General features: G+C 53.8%; 1 protein-coding gene across 1 annotated transcript in view; it reads left to right on the top strand.

Annotated features, from left to right (window-relative positions):
* Osbpl5 (oxysterol binding protein like 5) overlaps positions 1 to 27980 on the top strand; it is a 56084-nt gene that overhangs the window by 14466 nt on the left and 13638 nt on the right. The window contains exons 2-13 of the mRNA XM_050136731.1: positions 10941 to 11097; positions 13256 to 13338; positions 17626 to 17706; positions 18038 to 18139; positions 18470 to 18673; positions 20355 to 20439; positions 23177 to 23348; positions 23607 to 23811; positions 25104 to 25288; positions 25685 to 25766; positions 27039 to 27137; positions 27511 to 27607. Of these exons, the coding sequence (XP_049992688.1) occupies positions 10962 to 11097; positions 13256 to 13338; positions 17626 to 17706; positions 18038 to 18139; positions 18470 to 18673; positions 20355 to 20439; positions 23177 to 23348; positions 23607 to 23811; positions 25104 to 25288; positions 25685 to 25766; positions 27039 to 27137; positions 27511 to 27607 (1531 nt within the window). The 5' untranslated portion in view covers positions 10941 to 10961. The remainder of the gene's footprint in view (positions 1 to 10940; positions 11098 to 13255; positions 13339 to 17625; positions 17707 to 18037; positions 18140 to 18469; positions 18674 to 20354; positions 20440 to 23176; positions 23349 to 23606; positions 23812 to 25103; positions 25289 to 25684; positions 25767 to 27038; positions 27138 to 27510; positions 27608 to 27980) is intronic.

Raw genomic sequence — 27980 nt, 5'->3', positions numbered from 1 at the left:
GGTATTTTTTTCTAGACTTAGCCCCCAGCTGGCCTTCTTTCAGCTGGAGTTCCCTCCCAAGGGTGACGAGCTGACCCCTCACCCCAAGGACTCCACCAGGCCCCGTGCCCCAGAAGTTCTTTGTAGGGTGTAAGGTAATATTGCCCAAGCCCTTGTCCCAGGTGTCTGAAGATGGTCTTACTTGGTGTGGGGTCTTTGCATGTGTGAATGAGGGTCTTAGTGGAGATCAGCCTGGATTTGAGGGGAGAATGGAGAACCAATGAGTCCTCAAAAGAAGAAGCACATAGATTCTCGGAAGATGCACTAGACGCTTGGAGATGCTCAGGGTACCCAGAAGGTGCAACGACAGGCAGGTCCCTCTCATGGAGACCTTGAGGGGATTGTGACTCAGCTGATACCTTGATTTTGGATTTGGGACCTCCAGACCCATGATCAAATAAACGTTTAAGTCATTGTCTGTGTTCCTTTGTCAAAGCTGCCCCACAGAGGAACGTACCCTCTCTTGGGGAAGCTGGTGTCAAGGCCAAGGAAGGCCCTACCCCCATCAACTAGGTTTTCCATCAGAAAGAAGCTGAGGGCCTGGCTGTTGTGTGCCTAGAAGGCTTCACTTCCTAAGGAACTGTCCCCAAAGTCAGGGATAGTGGGCTGTAGCATCAGACTCAGAGGCGTGTGTCCCTAAAACTCCTGGGGGTGGGAAGGGTTGAGTGTGATGTGACCAGGGACCCATTATGGTCTCTACATCACAGCCTGCAAGCATCTCTCTCTTCTCACCTGTCGCCTGCTGCTCACGGGGCCTGTGGCTGTGCTTCTGGTTTAGAACTTGTCATTTCAGAGTGTGACCAAAATGTCAGTGTACAGATCCAAATTTAGGCCTGGGAATGTTAAGGACGAGCCATGCCTTCTCGTTTCTCCTCTGGCACTATTTCTTAGCCCTGATAGCTCTGGGGACTTAGGACCACTGCGGGGGTAGGGTGTCCCTGGACCCCTCTATGTCTCCGGTGCTAGTAAACTGGCCAAGCAACTAGCCAGCCATGGCAGAGGACTGGGTGTCCCTTGTGGTTCACTATTCAAGTGGTCTGTCTTTCTGCCCCTCCAGGACTCTGCTAAAGAGTGGAAGAGTCAGGCCAAGGTCCCTGGGATGTTTAGTGGAATGACCAATGGTGTGTCCTTATGGTAGCAGGGAGTAATCTTTACCCTGATCCATCTGAGTAACCGGGAGCAGAGCTTCTTCAGGAGGGACTGACTTGGGACTTCTGATGGTTCTGACAAGAAGAGGAGAGGGCTAGACTGGGCTAAGAAGATGGAGGAAGAGCAGCTGCACAGTGGTCCCTGGAACCCCTGCCAGGAAGCATGCTGAGCCCTCCATAGAGATAGTCCAGAGTGGACAGGCAGGCCCTACGGTCAGTTCCTTCTTCCACCTGAAAACCCATGCATCCACCGGTGGGCCTTTGGAGCTGGGGAGTGGGTTCAGAGGCCTGCGACTCGAGAAACCAGAACCAAGACCTACAGGCTGGTCACCCCTCACACAAACACTATGCCTGTCTTGGGGTGTGGTGGAGAATGGCACCTGGCAGTGCTGGGCCCCACCCACCTGTCAGAAGGGCCTGCAGCTTTCACTGTCGCTTTCACCTGACTGACAGAACCAGTTTCCCCACAAAGCACAGGGAGGGGCCAGCTGAGCTTGTAACCCGCAGCATAGGGTATGGGGCCCAGGGCTGCCACAGCTGCTTATCCACGAGGGTCCTGCACCTACCCGTCACCTCTCGCTTGTTTGGGTTCCAGCAGCAGCCCAGTCAGGCTGCCAGCCAATTCCTGGAGTGATTAGAAGGGGCTGAGCGCTGAGGCCGCGGCTGTGGGAGACCCTGGCCTCAGGTGAGTACAGGAGGTTGGCCTGGCAGAGCAGGGAGGCTCCGGCTCCAGCACCAGCCCTGAATCAAACTATAGGACTCAGTTGACTTCTTTTTTCCTGTGTCTCAGTTTCCCTATATGAAAACTGGAAAGGAACTAACCACCAGGCGTGAAGCCTGAGGGAGGATTGTGGGTGGGGTCCCTTGAGCATCGAGTAGAGAGGGGGCCCTGAGTTTTTGGTGGTAGCAGAGCAGAGCAAGGAGGGAGGTGGACCCCAGGTGTCTGCACCCAAAGTTCTTCTTCTTTTGGGCCATCTTGGTCTGGTTGGTCGTCCCCACAGACGCTGGCAGTCTTCTAGAGGGGGTGTGTGATTCAATGTTTGCTTGTGCCTCAGTTACCACATCTGTCAAATGGAGAGAAGGCAGAAGTGCTAGAAGCCTCTGGACCCTTTCCCCCTTTCTTCTTCTTTTTCCCTATTTTACATGTGTTGGACGTGTGCATGTATGTTTTTTTGTGTATGTGGGTACATGTGAATGTGTGTACACTTGTGCAGTTCCTGTGTGGAAGCCTGAGGTTGATATCAGGAATCACCCTTGATCACTCCTCCACCTGTTTTTTTTTTTTTTTTTTTTTTTTTTTTAAGGAAGGTCTCAATCAAACCCAGAGCTGATGGGTTTGGCTAATTTTCCTTGAGCCAGCTTGCCCTGGGAATCCCGCCTCTGCCTTCTGAAGCTGGAATTACAGATGGGATACCAAACACCCATCAGGCTTTTACATGTGTTTCTGAGGACCAAAATTCTAGTTCTCATGCTTGCACAGTAAATACTTTAATTCCTGAGCCATCTCTAAATCTCCAGGGTCTTTATTGCTGCAAGCACCAGAATCCTTCTGGGCAATGGGAGGTAGAGAAGGGGAGGGGCCTGCTGCCTGCCTGGCATCTGCCATACTCAGCAAGCAGGGGCAGGAGCGCAGGGGTGGCTCCCGAAAGAGTTGTTGATGAGACTGAACTTGCCAAACCTAGGTATCAGTGGCAGCTTTGCCCTGTGGGCATTTTGCATTTCAAAGTGTAACCCTCCCCCTGACAACCCAAGCTGCGTGAAGCTCCCAGGTCCTGTGTCCACTCCAGGCCCTTCTGAAAGCCTCTCATGGGGTGGACAACAGAGGGGGGCTGTGTGACTCGGCCCACGAAATAGGGCAGAAGGACATGTGGGTCTGAAGCATTGCATGGAGGAAGCCAGAACTCTGACCACGCCAGGTGAGAGAGAGCCCAGGTGAGCAGGAGCCTCTCAGGGAGAGCTGCTCCAGCTTGGCAGGGGGCATGTGAGCTCATGGGGTCAGGGGGCTCAGTTTACCCCTCCAGCAAGTGAGGAACTTGTTGCTCATTACATCTGGGGGAGGGGCTCCTCACTCCTCAATCTGGAAGCTTATTTCCTGAAGAGGAGGATGTCTAGGGGAGAGGATAGTTTGATAGAAAATTGGACCAGGCTAACGTGAAGCACCTGTGACCAGGTGAACACAAAGGGGGGAGCTGCTGCATGGTGGAGCCCCAGAGGGGTGCTTTTGGAGTTCCCCTCAAACCTTTGGAATAGTGAGTTCTTGGTTTTAAGTTCCACTGCAGCCCAGATGCACAACTATGCAAATCTTTCCTTAACCCTCTCAAGGTGGGTGGCACCAGAGGGCAAGGGAGGATGGGAAGTAATTTGGGGCTATTCTGTAGTATATGTTATAAGCCTCCCCAAGCTGATCTAGAGCTAGGACTAGGTCAAGACTAGACCTTAGTTACCATGTGGTATCACCAGCCCTGTCCCCTGAGTACCACTAGGACCTGAGTGGGCACGTCTGATGTGGGTGTTGTTCAGTGTTTGACATTGGACTAGACTCCTCACAACACTTCCAGGGTCCCACACCCGTGACCCTTGACACTCAGCAGATAGAGCTGAAGAAAGTATGGGGTGTCTGTCTCCAGTGGTCACTTGATCTAGGGCCTCCCGACAGTTTTCACATTCTAAGGTCAGTACACTTTGGGGACCTGCCACAGGACCCCTGCGGCCATGCTTGGCAGTGTGGAGAGACCCTCACCCCACCTTGCTCCCTAGTATTGGGCCAGTCTGATTTTGTTACACCCCACAGGTGGTAGCTTCTAGATGTGTGGGGTAGCCGGGCACCCACAGATCACATGGTAGGACTGGTATGGGGACAGCAGGCAGCAGAGGTCCCTCTGGCAATTTCTTTGGTCTCAGACACCAGGCTCATACAGCTAGCCAGATCACCTGCCATCTTAGAGATATTGGCATGCTGGGTCCTTAGTATCCTTCTTTCTGATTGAGGGGCAGAAGCCATGTCCAGAGTCCAAGCAGGCCCACCATATCCAGGAAGCATGCACTTCCCCAAGGCAGGAGTCCCCAGTGGGTGAGCAGTGGATGTGGGTGGGGCAAGCAATGGGAGAGAAGGAGCTGGGGGGGGGGTGTCTGGGCAGTGTACAGGTCTCTCAGAACCAGCACTTGCTGCCCTTTGGGCCTCGGGTCCCTGGTGCTATAGGGATGAAGTGAGAGAAACCGTGGCCACCTTGTCTCCTCCAGTCTTCTTGTGGTCCATCCAGGTCGTACAGCCTACATGGGGAAAGTGAGTGGCTAGACCAGGTCAGCAAACAATTCCTGTCAGCACTCACCCAGCTTTCCTGCTGGGTGACCTAGTGGCAGCTGTCTGTCGCTCCATCAGTCGCCACCCAGGGTAGATAGTGACCTACAGCACCATCCCACTGGGGATGGCATGCTGGGCACTAGAGCTAAACTAAGGGATGTCTCTGTAACACCAACCCCCTCCGAGAGCCCCTCAGATAAACCCACTTGGTACAGGGCTGACCGTGACTCTGCAGTGGAATTTTTCACAAAAGTCTGTTTGTCTGTCCCTGCGAAGCCTGGTCCATCCCCCTCCCTGGCTGCACTATCCCCTGTTCTTCCTCTCGTCTCTTGTCCTCCATAGTCCCCCATGCCAGCTTGCATGACCACTAAGAGCATCGTCTCTATTGCAGTTTGTGTCCAAAATCAAAGTCGTCTCAGTTGGGTGGGACAGCAGGGACTGGACGGGACATGGTGGGGACAGGCCTTTTAAGTGGCAGCTGCAGTCATTCTGTAGAGTCTGTCAATTCTTCAGTGAGCGTGCAGAGAGCTGAGCTTGTAGGCCGTAGTCCTTCACTCCTGAGCTGGTTCCAAGGGTTGACCCCCGCAATAGCCTTTAACGAGACTCCAAGTTCAGACAGAACCATCAGCACATACATAGAGATGGAGGTCTCCACCCATGATAGAGAGCCCCAGCATCTGGAGCCTCACCTCTCCCCGGGGACCCTGGCCTGCCTCCCTCCAGCAGCTCCCTAGGGACTGTAGGTAAGGAAGCTACCCAAAGACCACAGTGCTAGCCATGAGAGATCACTTGGCTGCTGCAGGTACCTCGAGGCCCCTCTCAGAGAAAGACTCTACACATAGCTGGAAAATGAATGTGGCCAGCCGAGGCCACGCAGCCATGGTCCTTCGCGTGGTTCCCCAGGCCTCTGCAGGATGACAGAAAGGACTTAGGCCGGAATGCCCCATCCACTTGAGTGTGCAGGTGGACGAAGGGAGTCTGGGAATGGGAGACTTCACTGATTCCTCCTCTGAGGTTCAGGCGAGCCTGGGCCCAGATCACAGTTCCACGCCTCCTCCTGTGTGGCCCTGACCTTTCTCCACAAAGAATCCATTGTTTGGGCTGAAGGTGGGCGTCTGTCAGCAGTGGAGGGAGTGGTACTTTGGAGGCCAGATCCCTGCTTGGAAGGCAGCCGGAGGTCAGTGAGCTAGCTCTTTTTTGGTGGGGTGACCCATGGCAGGCTGCTGTGCTCTAGATGGGAAACTGAATTTGAGGAGCCTGTGTGGGTCCATGTGGAGGGCAGGACCAAGGTAAGAGTTGCAGTTGCCTCCTACCCCTGCTCTTGCTTTGCCACCTTCCTGACCCTCAGCTGGGCAGGAGAGAGCGGAAGCCCTGAGAAAATGGATAAGGAGGATCCATAGTCATGGGAAGGTAGCCACACGGTGACTCTTAGGCATGAGTGGGAGACAAAAGTCAGCTGTCTGAGCCCCTGCTGCTTCCAGGCCCAAGTACATGGATGTACTTAACTGTGGCCCCACCAGCACAATGGGAGCTATGGACACCAAGGGCCCCAGAACCCCATGCCCATTAACCCTGGGTACCCACCCATAGGGAGGGATCCAGAAAGGGTCTGAAACAGAAAGTTGAGCTCTCAGGAGGGTGTGTCTATTCCTATTCTGGCTGGGCAGCCACTGCTTTGTCCAAAAGAGCTCACAGCCTCAGGGATGGGTAGCCCCCCTGGTAGCACCCTTCAGGAACCTTCCTTGGTGTCAGCAGCTCCAGCTTCTCCCGAGCCCAGTTCCCATCCCTGAGCTAAGTCTCTGCAGAAGTACTACATTAGCCGTGTGTGTACCTCGCCAAGAAGCACAGCAGGGCTTGAGGAGTCAGATCAGCTGAGGATGAAGGCCCTCACGCAAGTGCAATATGGCATAGCACACATAGATCCCATACAGACTGTAGGAAAACGTGGGTCCCTGAACAGCAGCCTGAGGAAGCATTCTATGGAGAAGCTAATTCTCTAAGGAAGGAGAAGAGTCCCACTGAAGGTCCTGTGGAGGCAGAGACAGACCTCAGCTACCTGGGTGGAGAGAAGAAAGGCCATACACTGACTGGGGTGGATATGGTGGCTCTCCCTTTCTCCTCCTCTCCGATCTGCCCCTAGTCTAGCCACATTCAGAGTATAGCCTGTAGACTCATCCTCCCCACCCCCATTTCCATATGCTCTGCCTGCAAGCGGGTCCTGCCTGGGCCTTATGGCATCCACACTGTCACTAACTTGACACTCAGCTTTTACTCCTGTGGATCAGGAGTCCACCCACTCCCCCCCCCCACATACACACACACTTCGTCCATACTCCCATCACACCTCAGAGTCACATGTCTGGGTTCTGAAGCCACATTCTAAATGCCCCTTTCTGAAGGTCGTATGTCTCTACCTTCTGTGGGTTCTAACTACAGAGAGAACAAAGAGGTTACCTTGATGACCAGGCTGAGTGGCCGTGTGAGAATTGCCAGGTCAGGGCCACTCTGCCAGAACCAGCAGGAGGAAGATAGGTGGCATCTATGCTTCACTGCAGCCTTTGTAGCCTAAGGAGTGGGTCTGGCTGACACAGAACAGGAAGGGCGTCTGCTGTAGTCACAGGGTCTACCCCAAGCTGTCCTGAAGCTTTCACTCCCAAAGCAGGAGCACTGGGTGGCAGGTTCCACTCCTGCCTGCCTGATCGGCCTTCCAGGACCACACTTTACTGCATAGTGAGCAGTTATAGCCTTCACTCTGGAGGTAACTGGCAAAGGCTATACCATGGGGAGTCCTGGCTCCCCAGCCTGCCCTTGACCTGTTACATTGCCTTGGGTTCCTGTCTTGCAAAAACTTCTCTTCTGAGGCCTGGGCCAGAATTGGGTGTTGCTGGTCATGGCCTCTGCCTCATGGCCTCTGCCTCATGGCCGGGACTTCTGTGTGATCTTACCTCAGTGGGTCAGGGTCTCTGGGCTAGGTCCCTCCTGGGCAGAAATGGCACCACCCTAGACTTCCACCCCATGAACCTGAGCAGGTCCCAGTGTGTTGTATGCTTCCCTTGGGTTTTCTTCTCAGGTCCCACAGGACCCCCTCGTGCACTTGGACTTGAGGATCATGAGAACAGGGGGATGATACAACTAAACATAGAAATGGCATCGTCTTCAGTGGGGAGGGGCTCTGGAAACTGCGGGCAAGGGCCAGCTGCGTTCAGATGGCACTGAGTAACGGTGAGGTCTGAGGTGGCCTTGCTGACTCTGGTTAGAGAAAATAGTTGGGGTAAGCACATTTTGGCTTCTAGTGGCCTTGGGTAAGCAGAATTCTGGATCCAGAGAATCTGGCTGGACCTTGGTACCTAGCATCAAAGTCCAGGAGACTTCCCAGAAGGCTCATGGGCCAGAGGTGGGCAACATAGCCCTCCTGAGTCACTCAGAGGGCCAGGACTCTGCCGCCGCCGCCAGCATTCCATTTCCTTGTCCATGCTTCTTTCTAGTCCCACTCCTCCCTTGGAGCGTCCATGGGTGGGCATACGTAGGGGCTGAGCTCCCAGGACCTGGCAACCTAGAGCTTCTATTGGGAGGAGACCATTGGCCCAGCGCTGACTGACAGCTCCCTGCTCGGCCCTCTGTATGTAGGATGGTCCCTGCCTCCTACCCCATTCCTTAGCCATTCCAAGCACTATACAAATACTGCCCCTTATACCTAGCCACTAGCTAGAAACAGTGACTGTGATGGTTACTGTGGACAGCAGCCCTTGTCTTGGTCATCTCTCTGAAGCTCCTCCCTGAGCTGGAGACTGGGTGCACCCCAGTGTAGGAGGCATGCTCTTCAGGGAGTGCAGCTTTACTCCACAGTGTCCGTGGGCATTGGGCATCGTCTGTAGCCCCACATTCCTAGGTCCCTGTCCAGGACCTGCCTCACTTGTTGCTTTCCCTGGGTGGCGGGATCACGTGGTGGGCAAGACAGAGCCAGACAGAGTGCACATTTGAACACAGGATACATGTGTGCTTATGCATGTGTGTACACCTCAGGTGCAGTTCCTCAGAGCGACAGGGACTCTCACTAGTTTAGAGCCTTCCAGATCTGGCCGGACGGGTTGGCCAGCCAGCCCCAGGGATCCACGTGCCTCTGCCTCCCCAGCACTGGGATTACAGGTTCTGAGGATTGAGCTCGGGGGCTTTCGCTTGTCCAGCACATGTTTTATGAAATGAGCCATCTCTCTTGCCCAAGAGTTTTAACAAAGTAAAGAACTGCTAGGGAGGGTGTCTAGGAGCCTCCAGTGCTATGCAGAGAATGTGCACAGTGCAGCCAAAGAGTGGTCACCCAGAGGACACTCTTCCTGAGTGGAATGTGACAAAACCCAGCCTGCACAATAGGGGTGGGGACATGGAGAGAGCAGAGCAGAGCAGAGCCATACGGAGGTCGGAGGTCTTTCAGCAGGCTCGGGCTCAGCGTTTGTCAGGACTGTGAAGAGGCCGGAGTCCAGTAGGTGAAAGGAGTGGAGAACGAGGGCAGAGCTCAGGACTACGAGACTGACTGGCCTGTGAGATGTACCCCCTCCCCCCCACACACACCTAGTGTGTGACAGTGTCCTCCAGATGCAGGCCTCTAACGGGCAGGGCACAGAGGACAGGGGAATAGGGGCCTCAGGATAGCTTGGCAGAGCTGAAGCCTCCTGCTGAGCGAGCAGATTGAAGGAAGCTGCTGGGCCACCACTGGCCTGTAGGTGTCAGCTGTAGAGCCCGTGGCTCTGGGTGTATGCCTGAATTGTACTGTGGCTGCAGGGGCGGGGTTTCTATTCATGTTGGCTGGGTAGTCACTGCCCCTCCCACCTCGTGTGTCTGAGTGTAGGGGAAATGAGAAGAAAGTGGGAACCAGTCTGGTCAGCTGACTGATTGGAAAGATTTAGGAAGGGAAGATGAGAGAATGGATGGGTGGATGGATGGATGGATGGATGATGGATGGATGGATACATAGCTGGATGGGTGGGTGGATGGATGGATAGATGATGGATGGATGGATGATGGATGGACGGATGGATGACAATGGATGGATGGATGGATGGATGGATGGATGGATGGATGGATGGACGGACGGATGGACGGATGGACAATGGATGGATGGATGGATGGATGGATGGGTGGACGGACGGACGGATGGACAATGGATGGATGGATGCTGGATGGATGAATGGGTGGATGATGCATGGATACACTGATAAATGGATGACTGACACATGGATACCTGGATAGGGAGGTGAGTAGTGGATGGTTGGAAGGAAGAAGGGAGGACAGACAGATGTATAAATGAATGATTAGGTAGATGGAGAGAGGTGAGGAAGACAAGATAGTGAACATGAGGTATGCATGGGGTACAGTTTTCGATGAGTCCCTCTAGTTACTTACACACACCCTCCCCTGACACACTTATTGCAGATGGCCTGATGGGATACCTGAGAGTAAACTGCAAACCCTGCCCCAAGCCTGTGTTACTCAATCCCTAAAGAAAGTGAAGCTCCAGGTGTGGCAAGCCAACTCTGTCAACACCCTTTGTTTTGCTGCCAGAGATAGCCCTCTTGCCCCTGCAGGTCCCTAAGGGTCCAGCTTGCCCTGATTGCTCTGGGCCTGGCACAAGCCAGGGAATCTCAGCTGAATTAAGAAGTAGACAGGGGCCACAGACAGGTTTTGGACTGTGGATAGAGCCATTGACACCCCAGGTACCCTGTTCATTCCTGGTCCAGCAGGAAAGCTATGTGTATTTGAGATCAGACCATTGGGAAAAAGGGAGGTAAAGTCGGCTCTTTGGGAAGCTATTGGCCAGCTAAAAAGGCTCAGGCCATGTCCCTAGAAAGCTGGGCAAGGGGGAAAGCTGGTCAATAGACTGAAAACTGGTCAGGCAACTCTGGAGCCGGGCCTTTGTGGTTTTCTCGTGTATAAGAGTAGCTGAGACTGGATGGGTTCTGTTCAGTCAACAGGGAAAGGCTTGGGAGGTGGCTGATCACCTGTGCTCAGCTGGCAGGCCTTGTTTCGGGTGAGGCTGTGAGGCCCTGGGCCCTGCTGAAGGCCTTGCAGTGGCTGAGAGTGTGGGAGTGGCTGGCTGTCATTCCTCCCCTGTGGCCTCTCCTGTTCCCAGGGCTGTTCCTAGCAGGTAGGTGATGTCATAGGCTGGTATGAACCTGTCAGAGCACACCTGCACCTTCCCAGTTTGTTCAGGACTTCAAGTCCAGGGACCCACACAAGACCAGAGACACTCAGGCAGTGCCGTGGATCTCATGTGCCCTAAAATGGAACAAGCGGGTGGAGGACACCCCAGTCTCCTTATAGTGCCTCCTACCAACTTAACTCCTGACAGTTTGGGGCAACCTGGTCTGTCCTCTCTTGACTTCTCTGTGGACTCATCGGAGCCCTCCCCCTGACCTTAGGTGAGGTCTGACCACCTGCCCCCCTCTTCTTCTTTTCAGAAGCCCCCCAGTACCCACGCCATGAAGGAGGAGGCCTTTCTCCGGCGCCGCTTCTCACTGTGTCCACCAGCTTCTACTCCACAGAAGACTGACCCCCGGAAGCTCCCACGGAACCTGGTTCTGGGCTGTGAAAATGAGCTTGGTCCAATCACCCCAGGTCGGTGCAGGCCATGGGCAGCAGAGGTCCCCCTGACCCTGCAGTTGTGAGAGCTCAGCCGGTGTCCCACCCCTCCAGGACCTTCATGGCCAGTGAGGGTGGCTCCCACATGAAGGAGACTAAGGATTTTGTGAACAAAGGGTACACAGCATGCTGAAGGACCAAGTTTGCTGACAAGGGACTAACTTAGGGTCGGCAGAGGGCAGTTGTATCAAACAGGGGCTGTGAGGACCGGCACCTGACCCAGCCCTAGCCGGGTGCCTGCAGATCAGTTATTGGGACTCAGTTTGCTTATTTATTTATTTGTTATATATACAATATTCTCTCTGTGTGTATGCCTGCAGGCCAAAAGAGGGCACCAGACCCCATTACAGATGGTTGTGAGCTACCATGTGATTACTGGGAATTGAACTCAGGACCTTTGGAAGAGCAGACAATGCTCTTAACCTCTGAGCCATCTCTCCAGCCCCCACCCATTTATAAAATATAGACAACATCAGTACCTATGTCCCACTTCCAAGAGGTCCTGAACCCTGGGAGGGAACAGTTCAGTCTGTGCTACCTCCGCGCCACTTGTGGATGAAGTTCTGGGTCCTGGGATGTGGACCCCACCACAAAGAATGCTCTCACAGCCTCTGGACCTATGGCTTCCATGCCTGCCCACCCATAGCCGAGTCTGAGCTGAGCCCTCTCTACGCTGTAGGTCACAGCTAGCCTTAACACACCTAGCTCTCCCTTTCAGGAGTCCCTGAAGAGTGGGAAGTGGGATCGCGCTGCTCCTGAGGACTAGCCCTGCCCTCTTCTCTCTTCCACCTCCCAAGGCTGGGTGCAGAGTGAGGGGGAAACAGGTGGAAGGTCGTGACAGGGAAGGAGAGTCATGCCATCAACAGTCTCAGCCACCAGAAGGGGAGACTGAGGCTCAGAGTGAGGAAGGCACTCTGGACAGTCACTGGCATACAAGGAAGGTGGATGCCAAGGATGTAACCCACAGGCCTCATTCACCTGTGCCACAGGAACAGGGGGAGGAGAGGAGAGGAAGACTAGGTTCCCGTGGGGAGGAGGGAGAGAGAGGAGGTAGTGGCAAGCCTTAGTCGGATTCTGGAGACTTGATCTGTGGAAGGACTGACTGGTCAGGGCAGGACTGGGAAGCGCCAGGCCCTCTTCAAGGAATGCAAGAGGTCCCAGGAGCAGGGGTGTGGACAGGATATGTATGGTGGCAAAGAGCCAACGCTAGGCTGTCTGCACTGGTGTGACGTCACACCTCTGTGCTCTTGGGTGCTTGGAGCATGATCCCTCCTCATCAGGATGCGCCTTTCCACATGTGGCCTCTGAGAGTGGACAGCTGCCTCCCCGTCACCAAGGCCTGAGTCAGGGGCTGTATGGGCAGAGAGTGGGAGCTCCTGAGGCTCAGTCACATGGCGGGGCAGGGGAGTAGTCACCATGTCAGATGGGGATGTTAGATGACCTCAGATGGCTACTGCTCTCTGACTGGACTGGTGGGTAGAACTACTTCCTTAGGTCACTCTCCTAGCTTTTCTGGAGAGAATGTCTCCATTGCCCAGCCCTTCCCAGAGTTCCTGGGAGGTGATCTACAGAATACCCAGCCTCCCAACTGTTCCTTCCCCTTATACTCATCGCTGGCCTATGGCTTCAGGAAGAGTTTCACCCCACCACTGACTCATGGCCTCTTATAAACCACAGCACCACCTTCCTCTGGCAGCGGGTGACAGTAGCCAAATCATACCCATGGCTGGCTTCAGGCCACCCCACCATCATCTCTCTCCTTCAGGCTGCAGAGTACAGGGAAGCAGGGCAGGGTTCCAGGTGCCAAGCCTCCCTCCCACCTCTTCAGCTAACCTGGAGCAAGACTCCGGGACTACCAGAGTCCTGGATTTTGAACCAGTGTGCCTCTGAGCCTGGGCACCATGCTTGCTTGGTGATCCAAGGGCCTCGGTCACACCCTACTAGCCCAGCTGCCCCCTGTTTCCGCCAGCTCCTCCCGTTTCCTTTCTGTGGTTGTGAGGGCCTAGCCAGAGCCTCTGGGACCCTTTGCTGAAGCTCACTCCACCTCTCAGGGCCACAACACTCTAGTGGCTTCCTGCCCCTCCCAGGCAGCCTCCAGGGCACTCTCTGAGGAGTCCTACCCACTGTCTTCCAGGGAGGGACATGGAGTCCAATGGCCAGTCACCACCCAGAGATGAAGAGCCCCTGACCCCAGGCTCTGCCACGAAGGTGCCACTGGTAAGAGCCTGTCTGTGGGAGGACTGGGAGGCAGGGAGCCTAACTAAAGGGACAGCAGGGCGCTGGCTGAGCCTGCTGTCCCCATACTTAAAAGGAAAAGCCTCAACTCTCAGGCTACACCCTTGCTGCATGGGGTTTAGTCTCTGTCTCTCCGTTTATTAGAAGCTGAGCATAGCCCAGGAGACCTGAGAAGAGATATGTGCTAGACAGAACTATCTGGGGAGTAGGAAGTCCCCATGAAAGGAAGCCCCCCTGTCTAGGGGGAGCCTCCAAGCTACTAGCCTGCTCCATTCCTCCTTCCACACTCATCTGTGCTGTTCCCTCTGCAGCCACTTCCTGGTGGTTTCCCTTCTCTCGCTGAAGTAAACAGCTCCCGCGGGCACCCGTGTACACATGTGTCTGGGCCACAGCCCTCTGTGAACTTGCCAGGTGCTAAAGTAACTGTAGACTTCTGAAACATTCTTTGTTCCATTTTTGAAGAACTGCCGAAACTCCTGTGCGCTTGGTGAGCCCCAGCATGTCCCCGGTCGCCCTCCCTCAGGTCTCCCCAGCCAGCACCGAGGGTTTCTATTCTGTCTCTGACTGTAACCTTCCTGATTGGAGTCTCAGTATGGCTGGGTTTCCATGTTGACTCAGATCTGCATGGCATCATGTGCGTCCTCCTGGGGGATGCTGCTGAGTCTCTCACCTATCTTCTGTTTGGGTTGCTTGTCTTTTCTTAGCTAAAGCATTATATATATATATTCCCAGTCCTTTGCCCTTCTCAGATGCGTGGTTTGTTCTCTTATTTTACTCATATGTATGTGTGTGCAGTGTGAAGTTTGCTTTGGTATATGTGGTATGTGTGCATGCATGTGGAGACCTGAAGTCGATATCAGGTGTCCTTCCTTCTCTATTGCTCTCTACTTTACTTACTGAGGCAGGGTCTCTCCCCGAACCCAGAGCTAACAAATTCTGGCTGCTCTTGCTAGCCAGCTTGCCCGGGAATCCATCTCTCCCTCTCAATTGGTAGGATTACAGGCGGTTACAACATCTGTCCTCCTTTTCGATGGCTTGCTTCTAGGAATCCAAACTCCAGCCTGCATGCTTATGTAGTGTGTGTTTTAGTCATTGAGCCACCTCCCCAGAACCCTCAAATTCCACAGTTCTGAGGGGCCTTCCCATTTCCTAGGTGTCCCTGTGTGGCCCAGTACACATGAGGACACAAAGGTGACCTGGGGCCTCTGGTGTGCAGGTACTCCACCCCAGGCCCCCAGCTGGCCTCCCCTCTTTCTCTGTGGTTAAACCTGGTCTAGTGGAAGGCTGTAAATAGTGGGGTTTTTAGATGTATTTGTTTTTATTTTGTGTGTGGATATTTTGCCTGCATGCACATGTGTGCACCTGCGTGCCTGGTATCCTAGGAAGCTACCACGTAGATACCAGGAATCGAACCTGGGTCCTCTCGAGGGCTCTTAGCCACTGGGCCATTTCTTTCTGTAAATAGTGTTTTAATTTAAACCATTGGTTGATTTGCCCATCTCTTCATAGTTCTTGAGAAATGCCAGCTGCTAGTCTCAGCAGGGACTGAGTTAGCTGCCCCACAGGGGCACTCTTTACAGACAGCTAACCGCAGTTCCTGCAGGGCTGAGACTATCTAAGCCCTGGTCAAGTCAAGGGAGCTTGTCACCAGCAGTGTGGTCAGAGCTGTCCTCCTTCTATGCAGGCCATTTGGGGGCTGAGGAAGTGATGCATCTACCCAACCACACAGAGGAGCAGGCCAGGCTGGGGAGCTTTCTGCAGAGTACCCACAGGGCCTGTCCCTAGAGGCCCGCTGCTTGACCCGTGCTTTGTCATTCACCCTCAGCTCAATGACTGCTTCTGAGCAGAGCCCCTGGGCACTTCCTCTGATGATCCAGAATGTTCTTTGCGACTAAGAGGGTGCAACTCTGAAGGGAGACTGCCAGGTTCAATCCCAGCATGGCTCCTTGGTTGCTGTGTGACCAGGGCATGCTTCTGAGACTTGTTATGATACGGTCCCCTTCTCTGCAGGTGACACCATGGGTTGAGCTGTTGTGGTCAGTTGGTTTGTCTTTGAGAGAGGGTCCCACTGTGTAGCCCTGATTGGCCTGGAATTCATTATGTAGACCAGGTTGCCCTCCAGCTCATGGTGGTCATCCTTTCTTTGCCTCCCTAGTGCTAGGATTAAAGGCATGTAATACCACACCCAGCTGAGCTGTTCTGTTTACTTGCTTATATAGGCCGGTGAAATGGCTCTACAGGGAAGGCACTTGCCACTGTGCCTGATGATCTGAGGTCAATCCCAGGAACCCACACTGTAGGAGAGAACCTACTTCTGCAAGCTGTCTTCCTACCTACCTACCTACCTACCTACCTACCTACCTACACACACACACACACACACACACACACACAAAATGTTAAAAAAAAATAATGACTACAGATGTACCCACCAACACAAAAGCCCACACATAGTACTTCAACCCCTCACTCTTACAGCCTCCATGAACCTGTGGACTCCAATCTGTCCCTCAGAGCCAAGTACAGGTTACAGTCCATCACTTCAGGGAGGACAAGGCACCAGAAACCTGGAGCTCTGGTCACCTACACCACAGTCATCACCCATACCACAGTCACCCATACCACAATCAAGGGCAGAGAGCAGCTGAGCTGACCAATCCCCATGGGCTGGAGCTCAGCTTGTACTCCCCTTTCCGTTCAGCCCCAGGCCAGCCGTGGAGATGGTGCCATCCACATTCAGGCTGGGTCAACCCAGCTAAGAAAACTACAGCCAACCTGATCTCGAGAGCCCCTCGCTGAGACGCTTCCTAGGTGGTTCTAGATTTTGTCAAGTTGACAATTAAAACCGACTCTCACACCATAATTTTCACATCATGAAATATTCATTTGTTTTTTTTTTCCCAGACACTTTAGCTTGTTCTGTGCAGGAGAGTGAGTTAGGACAGCCAAAGCCGATAGACATGTTTTGAATTTTGAATAAGTATGTTTAGTTTTTTTTAATTAATTAATTAATTAATTAATTTTGGCTTTTCAAGACAGGGTTTCTCTGTAACCGTGGCTGTCCTGGAATTTGCTCTGTAGACCAGGGTGGCCTCGAACTCAGAGATCTGCCTGCCTCTGCCTCTGAGTGATGGGATTAAAGGCGTGTGCCACCACTGCCCAGTTTAAAGTGTGTTAAGTATTTACCAAGACAAAGTACAAGAACACATGTAGGTAGCCAACAGAAAGAAGCAGCAGATAGCAAAATATCGCCAAATCAGGCGTCTACAGCAGAAGTGACTGGAATAGGCTGCTAGAGGGTGAACAGAGGGACTTGCAGCACCCATGGCTCACAACATCTGGCAGAAACTGTCTGGGGAAGTTGAGGCTGTCCCCTGGAGTTCTCACTGGGCTTTTCTGTCTGTCGCTGAGTTCTGGCTTCTTGTTCCCACTGTGAGCACTGTTACACTGTGGGAAGAACCATGGTAACCTTCTTCATTAGAAATGGTCACCTTCCGCTGTTCTCAAGGGCATGTATTTGAATTCTTTAGGGCTGCTCTCTTCTCTCTCTGTCAGAAACCAGAGGCCTTGGGGGACACTGTGACAAACATGCATAGGTCTGAAATGGGGTGGGGTGCAGCCTTGTTCCCAGAGTGAGCTCCAGTAGCCTGTGACAGCTTCTGTATCATGTGTATCACGCCTGTAGAGCCTAGGGACCCGGCAACAGGTGGCATGTGGGATTCACGGCACAGTTTGCTATCCCCAAACCTGTGACCTTTAGACAAAGTTATGGCTCTGTACCCCAGACCTCAGTTTCTTCATCTGTGAGGCTATGGCTCCTTGCATAGTTACTGCTCTAGGTCCAGGAAGTGAGCTGTGGCCCCAGGCTCAAATGCTTGGCTCCCATCTGCAGACATTGACCCTCCAGACGTACCTCCCCCAGAGCCAGTGGCCAACCCTACCCCATAGTCTCCTTGTTGACCCTGCCCAGAGCCGAGGAGTGGTTCTGAGCATCAGGTAAGATAGGGATGCTGTCCTTAGGGCTGACACAGCCTAGGAGTTGGTCACCACCTTGGCCAAGCTGCCACCCAAACCCTCTTTACAAACCCCACTGTGTTTCTTCTCTCGAGGGAGGGTTTATTTGGGCTCCGAGCAGAAGCAGAGATGAATGCTGGTGCCCGGCTCACTTTCTCATTTCCGTTTATTCTGGGACCTCTGCTTTCTCTGCTCTGGCCCTGGCAGCCCCAACCATACACTGACACCCCCTGCACCCCATTCCCTCTCTTACAGGCTGAGTACAGACTATGCAATGGATCTGACAAGGAATGTACCTCCCCGACGACCAGGGTCTCCAAGAAGGACGCTCTCAAGGTGGGCCTGGCTCAGGGTGAGGATGGAAGAAACACCCACACCCTCTGTATCAGTAGTTCTCAACCTTCCTAACGCTGTGACCCTTTAATGTTAAAGTTCCTCATGCGGTGACCTCCAACCATAAAATTATTTTATTGCTACCTCCTAACTATAAATTTGCTACTGTTATGAATTGTAATATAAATATCTGATATGCAACCCTTCTGGAAGGGGTCACAATGCACAGGCTGAGAGCCACTGCTCTGCATCCCCCTTTCCCGGTGCCCTGCTGGCAGTGGGAGGAGCTGGGGCAGTCCATGCTCTCTGTGACCCACTTCTGTTCTGGTTGCAGGCACAGAAGGAGAACTACCGGCAGGAGAAGAAGCGGGCCACAAAGCAGCTCTTCAGTGCCCTGACCGATCCCAGCGTGGTCATCATGGCTGACAGCCTGAAGGTAGGCAGGTGCCACTCACAGGGGCTCCTGTAGGCCAGGACATCTGTGGCACTTGGGAGACGTGTGTGTTTGTCACTACAAAACCCTGAACTATGATAACAAATGACCCGACGCCGAAGCCAGCTCCTCATAGGTCCATCTGGAGGTCAGAGTCCAAAGTCAAGGTGCTGTGAGGGCCACACTCCCCCCAGAAGTCTGGGCTACTCCTAGTTCCTGCAGCCTCCGGGAGTCCATCACCCCAGTCCCTGCCTCTGTTCACCCCCACCAAGCTGTGTAGCTGGCTTGGCTAGTATCCTCCACGGGTGCCCCTGACCGCGAAGTCCTCTGCAGATCCGAGGGACCCTGAAGAGCTGGACGAAGCTGTGGTGCGTGCTCAAGCCAGGCGTGCTGCTCATCTACAAGACGCCCAAGGTGGGCCAGTGGGTGGGCACGGTGCTGCTGCACTGCTGCGAGCTCATCGAGCGCCCCTCCAAGAAGGACGGCTTCTGCTTCAAACTCTTCCACCCGCTGGACCAGTCTGTGTGGGCCGTAAAGGTGAGCTGGTCAACAGGGCGCCCAGGTGGGGGTCCAGGGAGATTGGGGGCTTCTCCTGGGATCCCAATTCCAAAATGGATCCCTAGCGAGGGATCCCTGGGGGGGGGGCGAGCATCCTGTGATGAGCTGGGGGAAGTGGAGATGGGGCAGATCCAGGCTATACATTAGGTCTCTCATCCAGTGCTGTCTGGAGGGGAGGAGGGGCCTGTCCCTGGCTCAGACCTCATCCCTCATCACCAGGACTGTTCAACTAGGACTCATCAGGACAGGCGTGGGTCCCCAGGAGAAACCTAGCGACATTTGGGTTTCAGAGAAACAACAAAGTTTATGTTTTGTTTGGATTCAGGGGTGGGAGTGACACAAGGTGACACTGTGTAGCTTTACACAAGGTGACACTGTGTAGCTTTACACAAGGTGACACTGTGTAGCTTTACACAAGGTGACACTGTGAGCTTTGGCAGGCCTGGAACTCACTATGGAGGCTCCTCTCAGATTCATGGAGCACTGCCTGCCTCTGCCTCCTGAGTGCTGGGATTGAAGGAGTGTTCTACCTCACCCAGTTTGGTTTGGTTTTTTTGAGACATGGTTTCTCTTACTCTATGGCCCATACTGGTGTAGAACTCACTCTGTGGTTCAGGCTAGCCTAGAACTTGTGACAATCCTCCTGCCTCATCCTCTTAAATGCTGAGATTACAGGCAGGTACAAACTACCATGCCTGGCTTCTGTTAGTTTTAAAAGTAGTATTTTCTCCACTTTTGGTAAAATCACAGCTGAATAAACTCACTGTGGCTTAAAAATACTGCACCTCAAAAATTTATGGATATGACTGAGCTAGCACGGCACAGCCTCCCTTCAGCCTGCTGAGGACACTCCATCGCCCAAAGGTGGGCAGCACTTGAGGGGTCGAGGCAGGAAGATCAGAGGTTCAAAGCCATCTTCAGCTACATAGAAAGTTCTAGGCGGGGGCTGGAGAGATGGCTCAGAGGTTAAGAGCACTGTCTGCTCTTCTAGAGGTCACGAGTTCAATTCCCAGCAACCACATGGTGGCTCATAACCATCTACAATGGGATCTGTCGCCCTCTTCTGGCCTACAGACACACATGCAAACAGAATACTGTATACATAATAAATAAAATTTTTTTTTTTTAAAAAAAGAAAGTTCTAGGCTAGTCTGGGCTGTAGAGTGAGGGTGACTTTGTCTCAAAACAAACCAACAACAAAAACTGTCTGAAAAACCAAAAAGGAGAAAAAATAAAACTTTTATATGAAAATTCTAATTGTATAGATGTTCTCCAGCCTGGCCTGCTGGAGCACGCCTTTAATCCCAGCACTCTGGAGACGGAAGTAGGCAGGTCTGAGTTTAATGCCAAGCCTGGTCTACAGAGCAAGTTACAGGCCAGCCAGGGCTACATAGTGAAACCCTGTCTCAACAGGAAAGCAAAACAAAACATTTACTCCAAATACCAGACGTATTTCCTTACACTGAGCAGCCCTTAGCTGTCCCTCTGAAGCTCCCATTCAACTATGACTCCAGGATTTACCTTAGCTGGGTGTGGCCACTGTAATCAGGGATCTGAACTGGAGGGGTCCCTGCTCAGAAAGGGATGGGGAGTGCCCCCGCCCCCTTCCTCCTGGCCTTCCTGGCCCAATGCCTGACACTGCAGGTCTCTGCCTTTCCAGGGCCCCAAAGGTGAGAGTGTGGGCTCCATCACCCAGCCACTCCCCAGCAGTTACCTGATCTTCAGGGCTGCCTCTGAGTCGGACGGTGAGTGCCACCTGCCCTGTTTCTGCCATCCCAGAGTCCCCTGGAATCAGCTACCCAAAGTCACAGACCGAGTGCCCTACAGTGATACCTCTCTCTCAGCCGAGCCTCAGTTTCCTCGTGGATTAAATGGGACTAGCTGTACCTCTGTCACCCAGTGCTTTGAGAATCTCAGGGCTGTATGGAGATAATCAGGTGATAGTTCTGAGTGCCACCAACGAGTTCTACTGTGATACTTCATGTATGACAGATGGGGACACTAAGTAACAGGCAACCCAGAGGTAGTCTAGCAATAGGTTACAGGTATTAATGTAGGCTTCCCTAAGTCCAGCTTCTCTGAATTAGATAACAGATTCCAAGCAGCAGCTCATCTCTGTAACTAGGAATCCTTCAGGTGACAGCCTCTAGCCAGGGCTATGGCTCCTTATCAAAACCTCAGAGCTGGTGCCCCCTGCTGGAGGTAGAAGGCCCCACAACTGGGGTCCTGCTGTCCTGGCTTGGAATACTGTACATAGCTTAACTACTGATGCTATGGCTCCCCCTGGTGGTCAAATATATTATATCCAACACCTGCCCAGACTATCTTGAATGCTTTTAATAATATTATTCACCCTCTCTGTCATGCTTTTAATTTTGTTGTTCACCTTGGTCCTGCTGGACTCTGGGGTGGACAGACAACCTGTGCCCTAACAGAGCCTGCACACCTTGGGGGTCTGAGCAGTGAGCCGCCAACAGATGGCAGGCCTGAACTGAAGCCCTGATTGTCGGGGGCCACAGTCAAGGAAGATTATCTGCAGCCCCATGTGTATCAGGGTAGGCTTCCTACAGGAGGAGCCAGAGGCTTTCAAACGGGTTTCTAAGGATGTGTAGCGTTCAGGATGTTTAGTCTTTTATGGCCACCACACAGTGGTTGCCTAAGTCCAATTCCACAGTGATCTCCCCAGGTCTCACCCTGAGTTATGTAACCTCCCATAATACTCTCACTGTCCCCACCAATGCCCAGTGTCACTGGCGGTAGTGCTGTGCTCAAAGCAAGCCTACAGTGAGCCCTGAAGGATCCCAGGCTGAAGGATCCTTGCCTTCAGCAAGAAGGCAGTTCCAGGGCACCGGGTGGGTCCCCCTGAGCTTCCCAGTGTAACCCTAGGGGCTCGCTAACAACAGGCTGTGTAGCGTTAAGTTAGGGAAAGAAGCCCACAGTACCCGGGGACACCCAGCATGGAAGCTTAGGAAATCAAAAGCTTCTTTATCTCACCGTAAGCTGGGGCCCTCACACATGAGTCCCTCAGACACTAACGTATCATTTATAGGAGGCTCTGAGGCATGGGGTAGATGGAAGCCCTGCTGTTAGTAATCATGCCGGACACTGGTGTCACCTGCATGGGTGCCTCTCCCCATAGCTCCTAACAACACCCTCCTAATCTGTCACCCCACCCTGCTCCTCAGGACAGTGGTGTGACACCGAGCCCTGCAGACACACACACACACACACACACACACACACACACGCACACGCGCGCATGCAGTCATGAAGAAACTGGGACCTCAGGGCCACAGCAGAGGCCCCGCTCTGCCTGTCCCCTGCTTTCCCACAGCCCTGATTGTCTTTTGTTGCCTCTTGAAGCCTGGTCACTGGCTCCTCACTGGCACACCAGACCCCTGCCCAGACTCTGTCCCTAGTTACACACGATCCCTGATGTGTGCCTCATGCTCTGTCATTCCCATGGGCAGCTGCTGGCAGCCCCAACAAGCTGGACTCAGCCATCCATTCTCTGTTCATGAGTTAAACATTCAAACAGCAGTGAAACACAGAGGAGAGAGATTTTTCAGTGTGGACACATTGTGAAAAGAAACGAAGGCCCTCAAGTCCATCTTTAAAACCTTGGTGCAAAATTAGGTTTAGGTAGAGGGCAGGAGGTGTGCATAGCTAAGCAGCCCTGGTCAGGGTGTGGTCCTTGCCCATCACTGACCCATCACTGTCAGCTCCAGGCTCTCCTGCAAGGCGGTCTGACAAGTTCTCAGAACTCCATGAGATCTCTCTGGGAGACAGGCTCCCCCTCTGGCTGGCACCAGGTTTCAGCCTTTCCTTTCCCCAGCTTGAGACTCCTGGGAAAATTCAGGTGTCTTGAGGACCATTGTCTCAATAGTCTGATGGCCAAAGGAAGGGACAGGCCTGTCTCTAGCTTATATTCATTCCTGCTAGGATGGCTACATGCAAGGCTGGGGGTCTGTGGGGAGGCAGATCTTTAACTTGACCCCAGTGGGATGGAGTGAGGCGTGGGACCAGACGTTTTATGACTGAAAGACAGGGTACCTTGGCAGGAGATTGGTTTTTGAAAGCCACTTCCCATCATTCCTTGGTAGGTGTCTTAGTTAGGGTCTCTATTGCTGTAAAGACCATGGCCATGGCAGCTCTTATAGTTCAGAGCTTCTGTCCGTTATCATCAGGATGGGACATGGCAGCGTGCAGGCAGATGTGGTGCTGGAGAAGTAGCTGAGAATCCTACACCTTGTAGGCAAAAGGAGTTGACTGAGACACTGGGTGGTATCCCAAGAATATAAGACCTCAAAGCCCATCACCGCAGTGACACACTTCCTCCAACAAGGCCATATCCACTCCAAAAATGCCACACCTCCTAACAGTGCCACTCCCTATGAGATTATAGGGGCTAGTTATATTCAAACTACCACAGTGGGAAGTACAGGGAAGGCCACCCCACCAGACTCACTCTGTGTCCCCCAGGCCGCTGCTGGCTGGATGCCCTGGAGCTGGCCCTGCGCTGCTCCAGCCTGCTGCGACTGAGCACATGCAAGCAGGGCCGAGACGGAGAGCAGGGGTCCTCACCTGATGCCTCGCCCTCTTCTCTCTACGGACTGCCCACCTCAACCACCATCCCAGACCAAGATCTGTTCCCGTGAGTGATCTGGGTGAGAGGGGGCCTGCATGCTATCCCCATAAGCAGCAGGAGGGAGGCCAGGTAGGGTGGCAGACTTGTTCTCCTCCGTGGGTACCAGTCTTTGCATCCTTACGGGTAAAACAGGAGCAAAGGCAGGTCACTCAATATAAGGCAGTGTGTGAAGTCCCTGCAGTGAGAGGCCAGGTATCAAGATGGGTGTCTGAGGTCCTAGGTGCCGGCTGGAATTGGGGGGTCCACTGGCATTCTACTCTCCAGGCTGAACGGGTCTGCCTTGGAGAACCACCTGGAGAATGATGCATTCTCTGACAAGTCAGAACGAGAGAACGCCGAAGACTCAGATGCTGATACCCAGGATCACAGCCGCAAGACCAATGAGAGTGGGAGCGACCCGTTGGACAGCCCTGGCGGACCACGGAGGGGAACGACCTATGTGGAGCAGGTCCAGGAGGAGCTGGGAGAGGTAAGAGCCACTGTCACCTTAGTGGAAATGGGACACGGCGGGGCTAGGGCTGCAATCTTTGCCATCTGCATCCATGAGTGGACATCTCTGAATGCCCTGCCCACTGTGCATGAGATACAGGGGTGATGTGAGGGCCCACATCAGCTTTCCTGCACTGGGGTGGACTGTGACCAGGGGACAGGAAGCTTATGAAAGATCCCAGCCCTCCCTGCTGGACAGTTGACAAACTCCTGTACACACTGGGGACCTGTATACACCTAGCATGACCCTGGGAGATCCGTGGGTCGGACGACATTGGGCCCCTGAGGAACCTGTGCTGTCTCTCACCGTTGTCGTCTGCATGTTGAGCATCCTCCAAAGGCCAAGTGTGGACAGCTTGTCACTGCTGGGAGGTGATGGAACCTTGAGGAGTTGGGACCTGGGAGGAGGAAGTTAGATCACTGGGGGCATGGCCTGAGAGGGGTCTGCTAGGTTTTTCTCTGTTGCATCCTAATCGCGAGCACTTGTACTGCCGTGCACTTCCTCCATCCCCTACCGCCTCTCCAGAGTCCCGAGAAGCAGTGCTGCTCAGCAATCCACACCAAGCCCTCCACACTGAAGATAAAACTTGTTTCCTTTGTGACTGGGCCGTGTAGCCGTGATTGGCCTAGCACGCACTCAGGAGCACAGGCTGGCCATAAATAGCTGTCCCCTTTGTCAGCCTCCTTAGTGCTGAGGTTAGCTCAGACCTTTCTTTTAAAATTGACTGCATCTAGCATTTCTTATAGCAGCAGAAAGCTGCCTGGCCCACCCACAAGCACAAGAGGACCCAGGAAACCAAATTCCTGTGCTGGAACTTCTAGAGAGAAGGGGGTTTTGAAGGCCAGACGTACAGGATCGGGCAGCCCTGTGGGTTTGGCCTCTAGTGAGAGCCTTGTGAATGAGCCATGTGCTGAACGGCACCATAGCAGTTGTACCTGTGAGAAGGAGAGCCGGGACACCAGAGGTAGAAAAGAGCTGGTCTTGTTCTCAGACCCGCAGACGAACCCGCTCACTCCCAAGCCCAGAATGGGCGGTGGCACTCAATCTCACAGGGCAGGCATGTATCCTGTGGGCAAGGACCAAATGCGCCGTGCTGACTCCCTGTCCCTCAGCTCCTTTGGGCAACCCAGAGCGGGGGCTCCATGTCCCAGCTCACGAGGCCTCACGTCCCAGCTCATGGGGCCTCACGTCCTAGCTCATGGGGCCTCACGTCCTAGCTCATGGGGCCTCACGTCCCAGCTCACGGGCCTGACCGTGTTGCTCTGCTGCAGCTGGATGAGACATCCCAGGTGGAGACCGTGTCAGAGGAAAACAAGAGTCTGATGTGGGTGCTGCTACGTCAGCTGCGGCCGGGCATGGACCTGTCGCGCGTGGTGCTGCCCACCTTCGTGCTGGAGCCTCGCTCCTTCCTCAGCAAGCTCTCGGATTACTACTATCATGGGGACCTGCTCTCCAGGTGTGTCACCATCATTGACAGAAGGGGCTTCCACGGCCCCTGAGGGCTGCAGAGGCAGGGGGCAGGGTAGAACCAGGAAGAGGGAAGTAAAGGCATGCGCATCAAGGGTTCTTCCTAGAGGTGAGGGCGCCCCAGCAGCCCCCAGCAGCCCGGAGCGTGCAGAGCTCTCTCTGCCCCCGTATGGAAGTGGCCACAGCCCTTTCTGGCTACATGCTAAAGCCACTTTCCTATTTCTGGCCCACCTGGAAGTATGGTGTGGGGGTATTGAGGTCGTCTGGGATGAGGCTGCCTCTTTCAGACAAGTGGGTGGAGGTTGGAGGGTTGAAGAAAGGGGTGAGTGCTGGGGGGGTAGCTGGGGAACCCAGCCTGAGTCAGAGCTCTCCACCCCTATCCCAGGGCAGCCGCGGAGGAAGACCCTTACTGCCGCATGAAGCTTGTGCTGCGATGGTATCTGTCTGGCTTCTACAAGAAGCCCAAGGTGAGGGGGGGCCTGTGGGAAGGGCAGGGTCTCAAGCAGGGGTCTGTCAGCCCACCATGAGTGGGACCAACACTCTCCTCTGTGGCCCAGAAGACGCCCAGCTCTGCCCACCACGGCCCCAGATCCCAAGAGGTGAAGGACAGTCCTTTCTTGGACTTCTCGGGCCCAGCTCCCAATGCTAACTGGATCCTTTCTCAGGCTGTGTGACAGGTGCCACCACACACAACAGTGTTGACCCTGAGTTACATGGTACCCCTGGAATCTGGGGTTATCTGTCACAGAGCCCCTTTCGAGAACCCCCAGCCCAGGACTGATTACGGAGTACACTGCAGGTCTACTGAAGCTGAGTTCCATAGTACACAAAGTTGACAACCAAGACTCTGGCCAGACCTGGTGGTGCACAGCTGTAATTCCAGCACTAGGGAAGCACCAGCAGGAGGATTTCCTGTTCAAGGCCTTCTGGGCTATATACATGAGAATCCATCTTTGAAGGGGGAGGGAGGATGGGGGAAAGCTCAGTTAGTAAAATGTTTGCCCTTCAGGCACGAAGACCTGGGTTTCATTGCTTAGGTTCACAGGACTGGGCGAACCGGGTGGCAGCGCGTGTTTAACCCCAGTGCTGAGGAGACAGAGGCGGGAGAACCCATGGCTCACAGGCCAGCCAGCCTAGCTTGCTGGGCAAGTGCTAGGTTAGCGAGCGGTCCTGTCTCTGCGGGACAGTACTCAGTGTTGACTGCCAGCCTCCACAGGCATGTCCACTCATACACATGCGCACACACACAAGCACACACAGAGGTGTGGTAGCTCACACCTACAATACTAGCACTCAGAAGGCAAAAGCAGGAAGATTCCACTGAGTTTAATTCTAGTTCTGCATCTCAAATAGATGTGAACCTGAGGCCCAGAGAGGAGAGACCAACCCAGAGTCATATGGTAGACTGAGATAAACCAAGGGAACCCGGGCGCCTCCCAAGCTTGACCCAGTTATGTGTGGGCTGTGCCCCAGTCCTGGTCAGTCAGATTTGGTTGGGGTCTTGAGGCCCCTCTGGGAAGCTCAATAAAAGCCAGGAATTCCTGAGGTGCACCTCCAACTGTGAGCAATTCTCAAAAAGTCGTCTCTCAAAGCAGAAGCAGGGTGCTAATGGCAACTCAAAAGCCCTTCTAGAGGCAGGAGCACCCCTATATTGTCTCTTCTGCACCTCACCCCATCCAGACCCCTGGAAGTGACTTTCTCCTCCTGGTTCCTCCAGCATGTCTTTGTGCTCCCCACAGGGCATCAAGAAACCCTATAACCCCATCCTGGGGGAGACCTTCCGCTGCCGCTGGCTGCACCCTCAGACCAACAGCCACACCTTCTACATAGCAGAGCAGGCAAGACCCCACTACCAAGATCCTTCCAGCTCGGTGTGGGTGGTGGGCAGGTGCCTGTGGGACCAAGGGTGGTGTTTTCAGTAGCCCATAGCCTGCCATAGGAGAGGCTGCACGCTGGTCATTGTCCCTGGGGATTCTCCAAGGACAGACATGATGCTGTGACAGAGCGCCCCCTGGAGGAGGTCAGCAACCTGACCTCTCCTTAGATGACTCAGAAATCTGAATAGGTTCCCAAATACTGGGATTCAGGCTCTGCCCTGGTACTTTTAGGAATGCGCCCCTCATTCCACACTTCCTCCTGGGACCCAGAGGTATGTCATTTCTGGGACTGCTCTTTCTGGAGCCGTCCCCAAAGTTACTTCTCCTCATGCAGGTGTCCCACCATCCTCCTGTGTCTGCCTTCTATGTCAGCAACCGGAAGGATGGCTTCTGCATGAGCGGCAGCATCACAGCAAAGTCCAGGTTCTACGGTGAGGAGGCTCCCGGGGGGGGGGAGAAGTGGGGGGAGAACTTTACTCCAGAAGCCAGTGAACCCCAGAAGCCCAGTGGGGGAATGACATGGGTGACCCCAAGTCTGCTTAGAGTGGACACCTTCTGCAGGGAAGCAAGAGAACAAAGGAGGAGAAGCCTGCAGGAAGGATTTGCTCCAGCACAGCCACCTGATTCCATAGCTGTCAGTCACACGTGGCTGTGTTTACTGATTAAAAGGGGAGCTGGTCTGTAGATCAGTGGAAAGTATGTACCTGTGTGCAGAGGCCCTGGGTTCCATCCCCAGAGCTGCAAATGATGATGGTGGATATATGACAGACAGACAGACAGAAGGTAGGCAGGTAGGTAGATAGA

This window comes from Alexandromys fortis, unplaced genomic scaffold (genome assembly GCF_014885135.2).
Source record: "Alexandromys fortis isolate MF-2015 unplaced genomic scaffold, M_Fortis_MF-2015_v1.1 scaffold_3, whole genome shotgun sequence".
NCBI lineage: Eukaryota > Metazoa > Chordata > Mammalia > Rodentia > Cricetidae > Alexandromys > Alexandromys fortis.
Note: the sequence above shows the minus strand (reverse complement) of the source record. Positions and strands in the feature narration are given on the sequence as shown.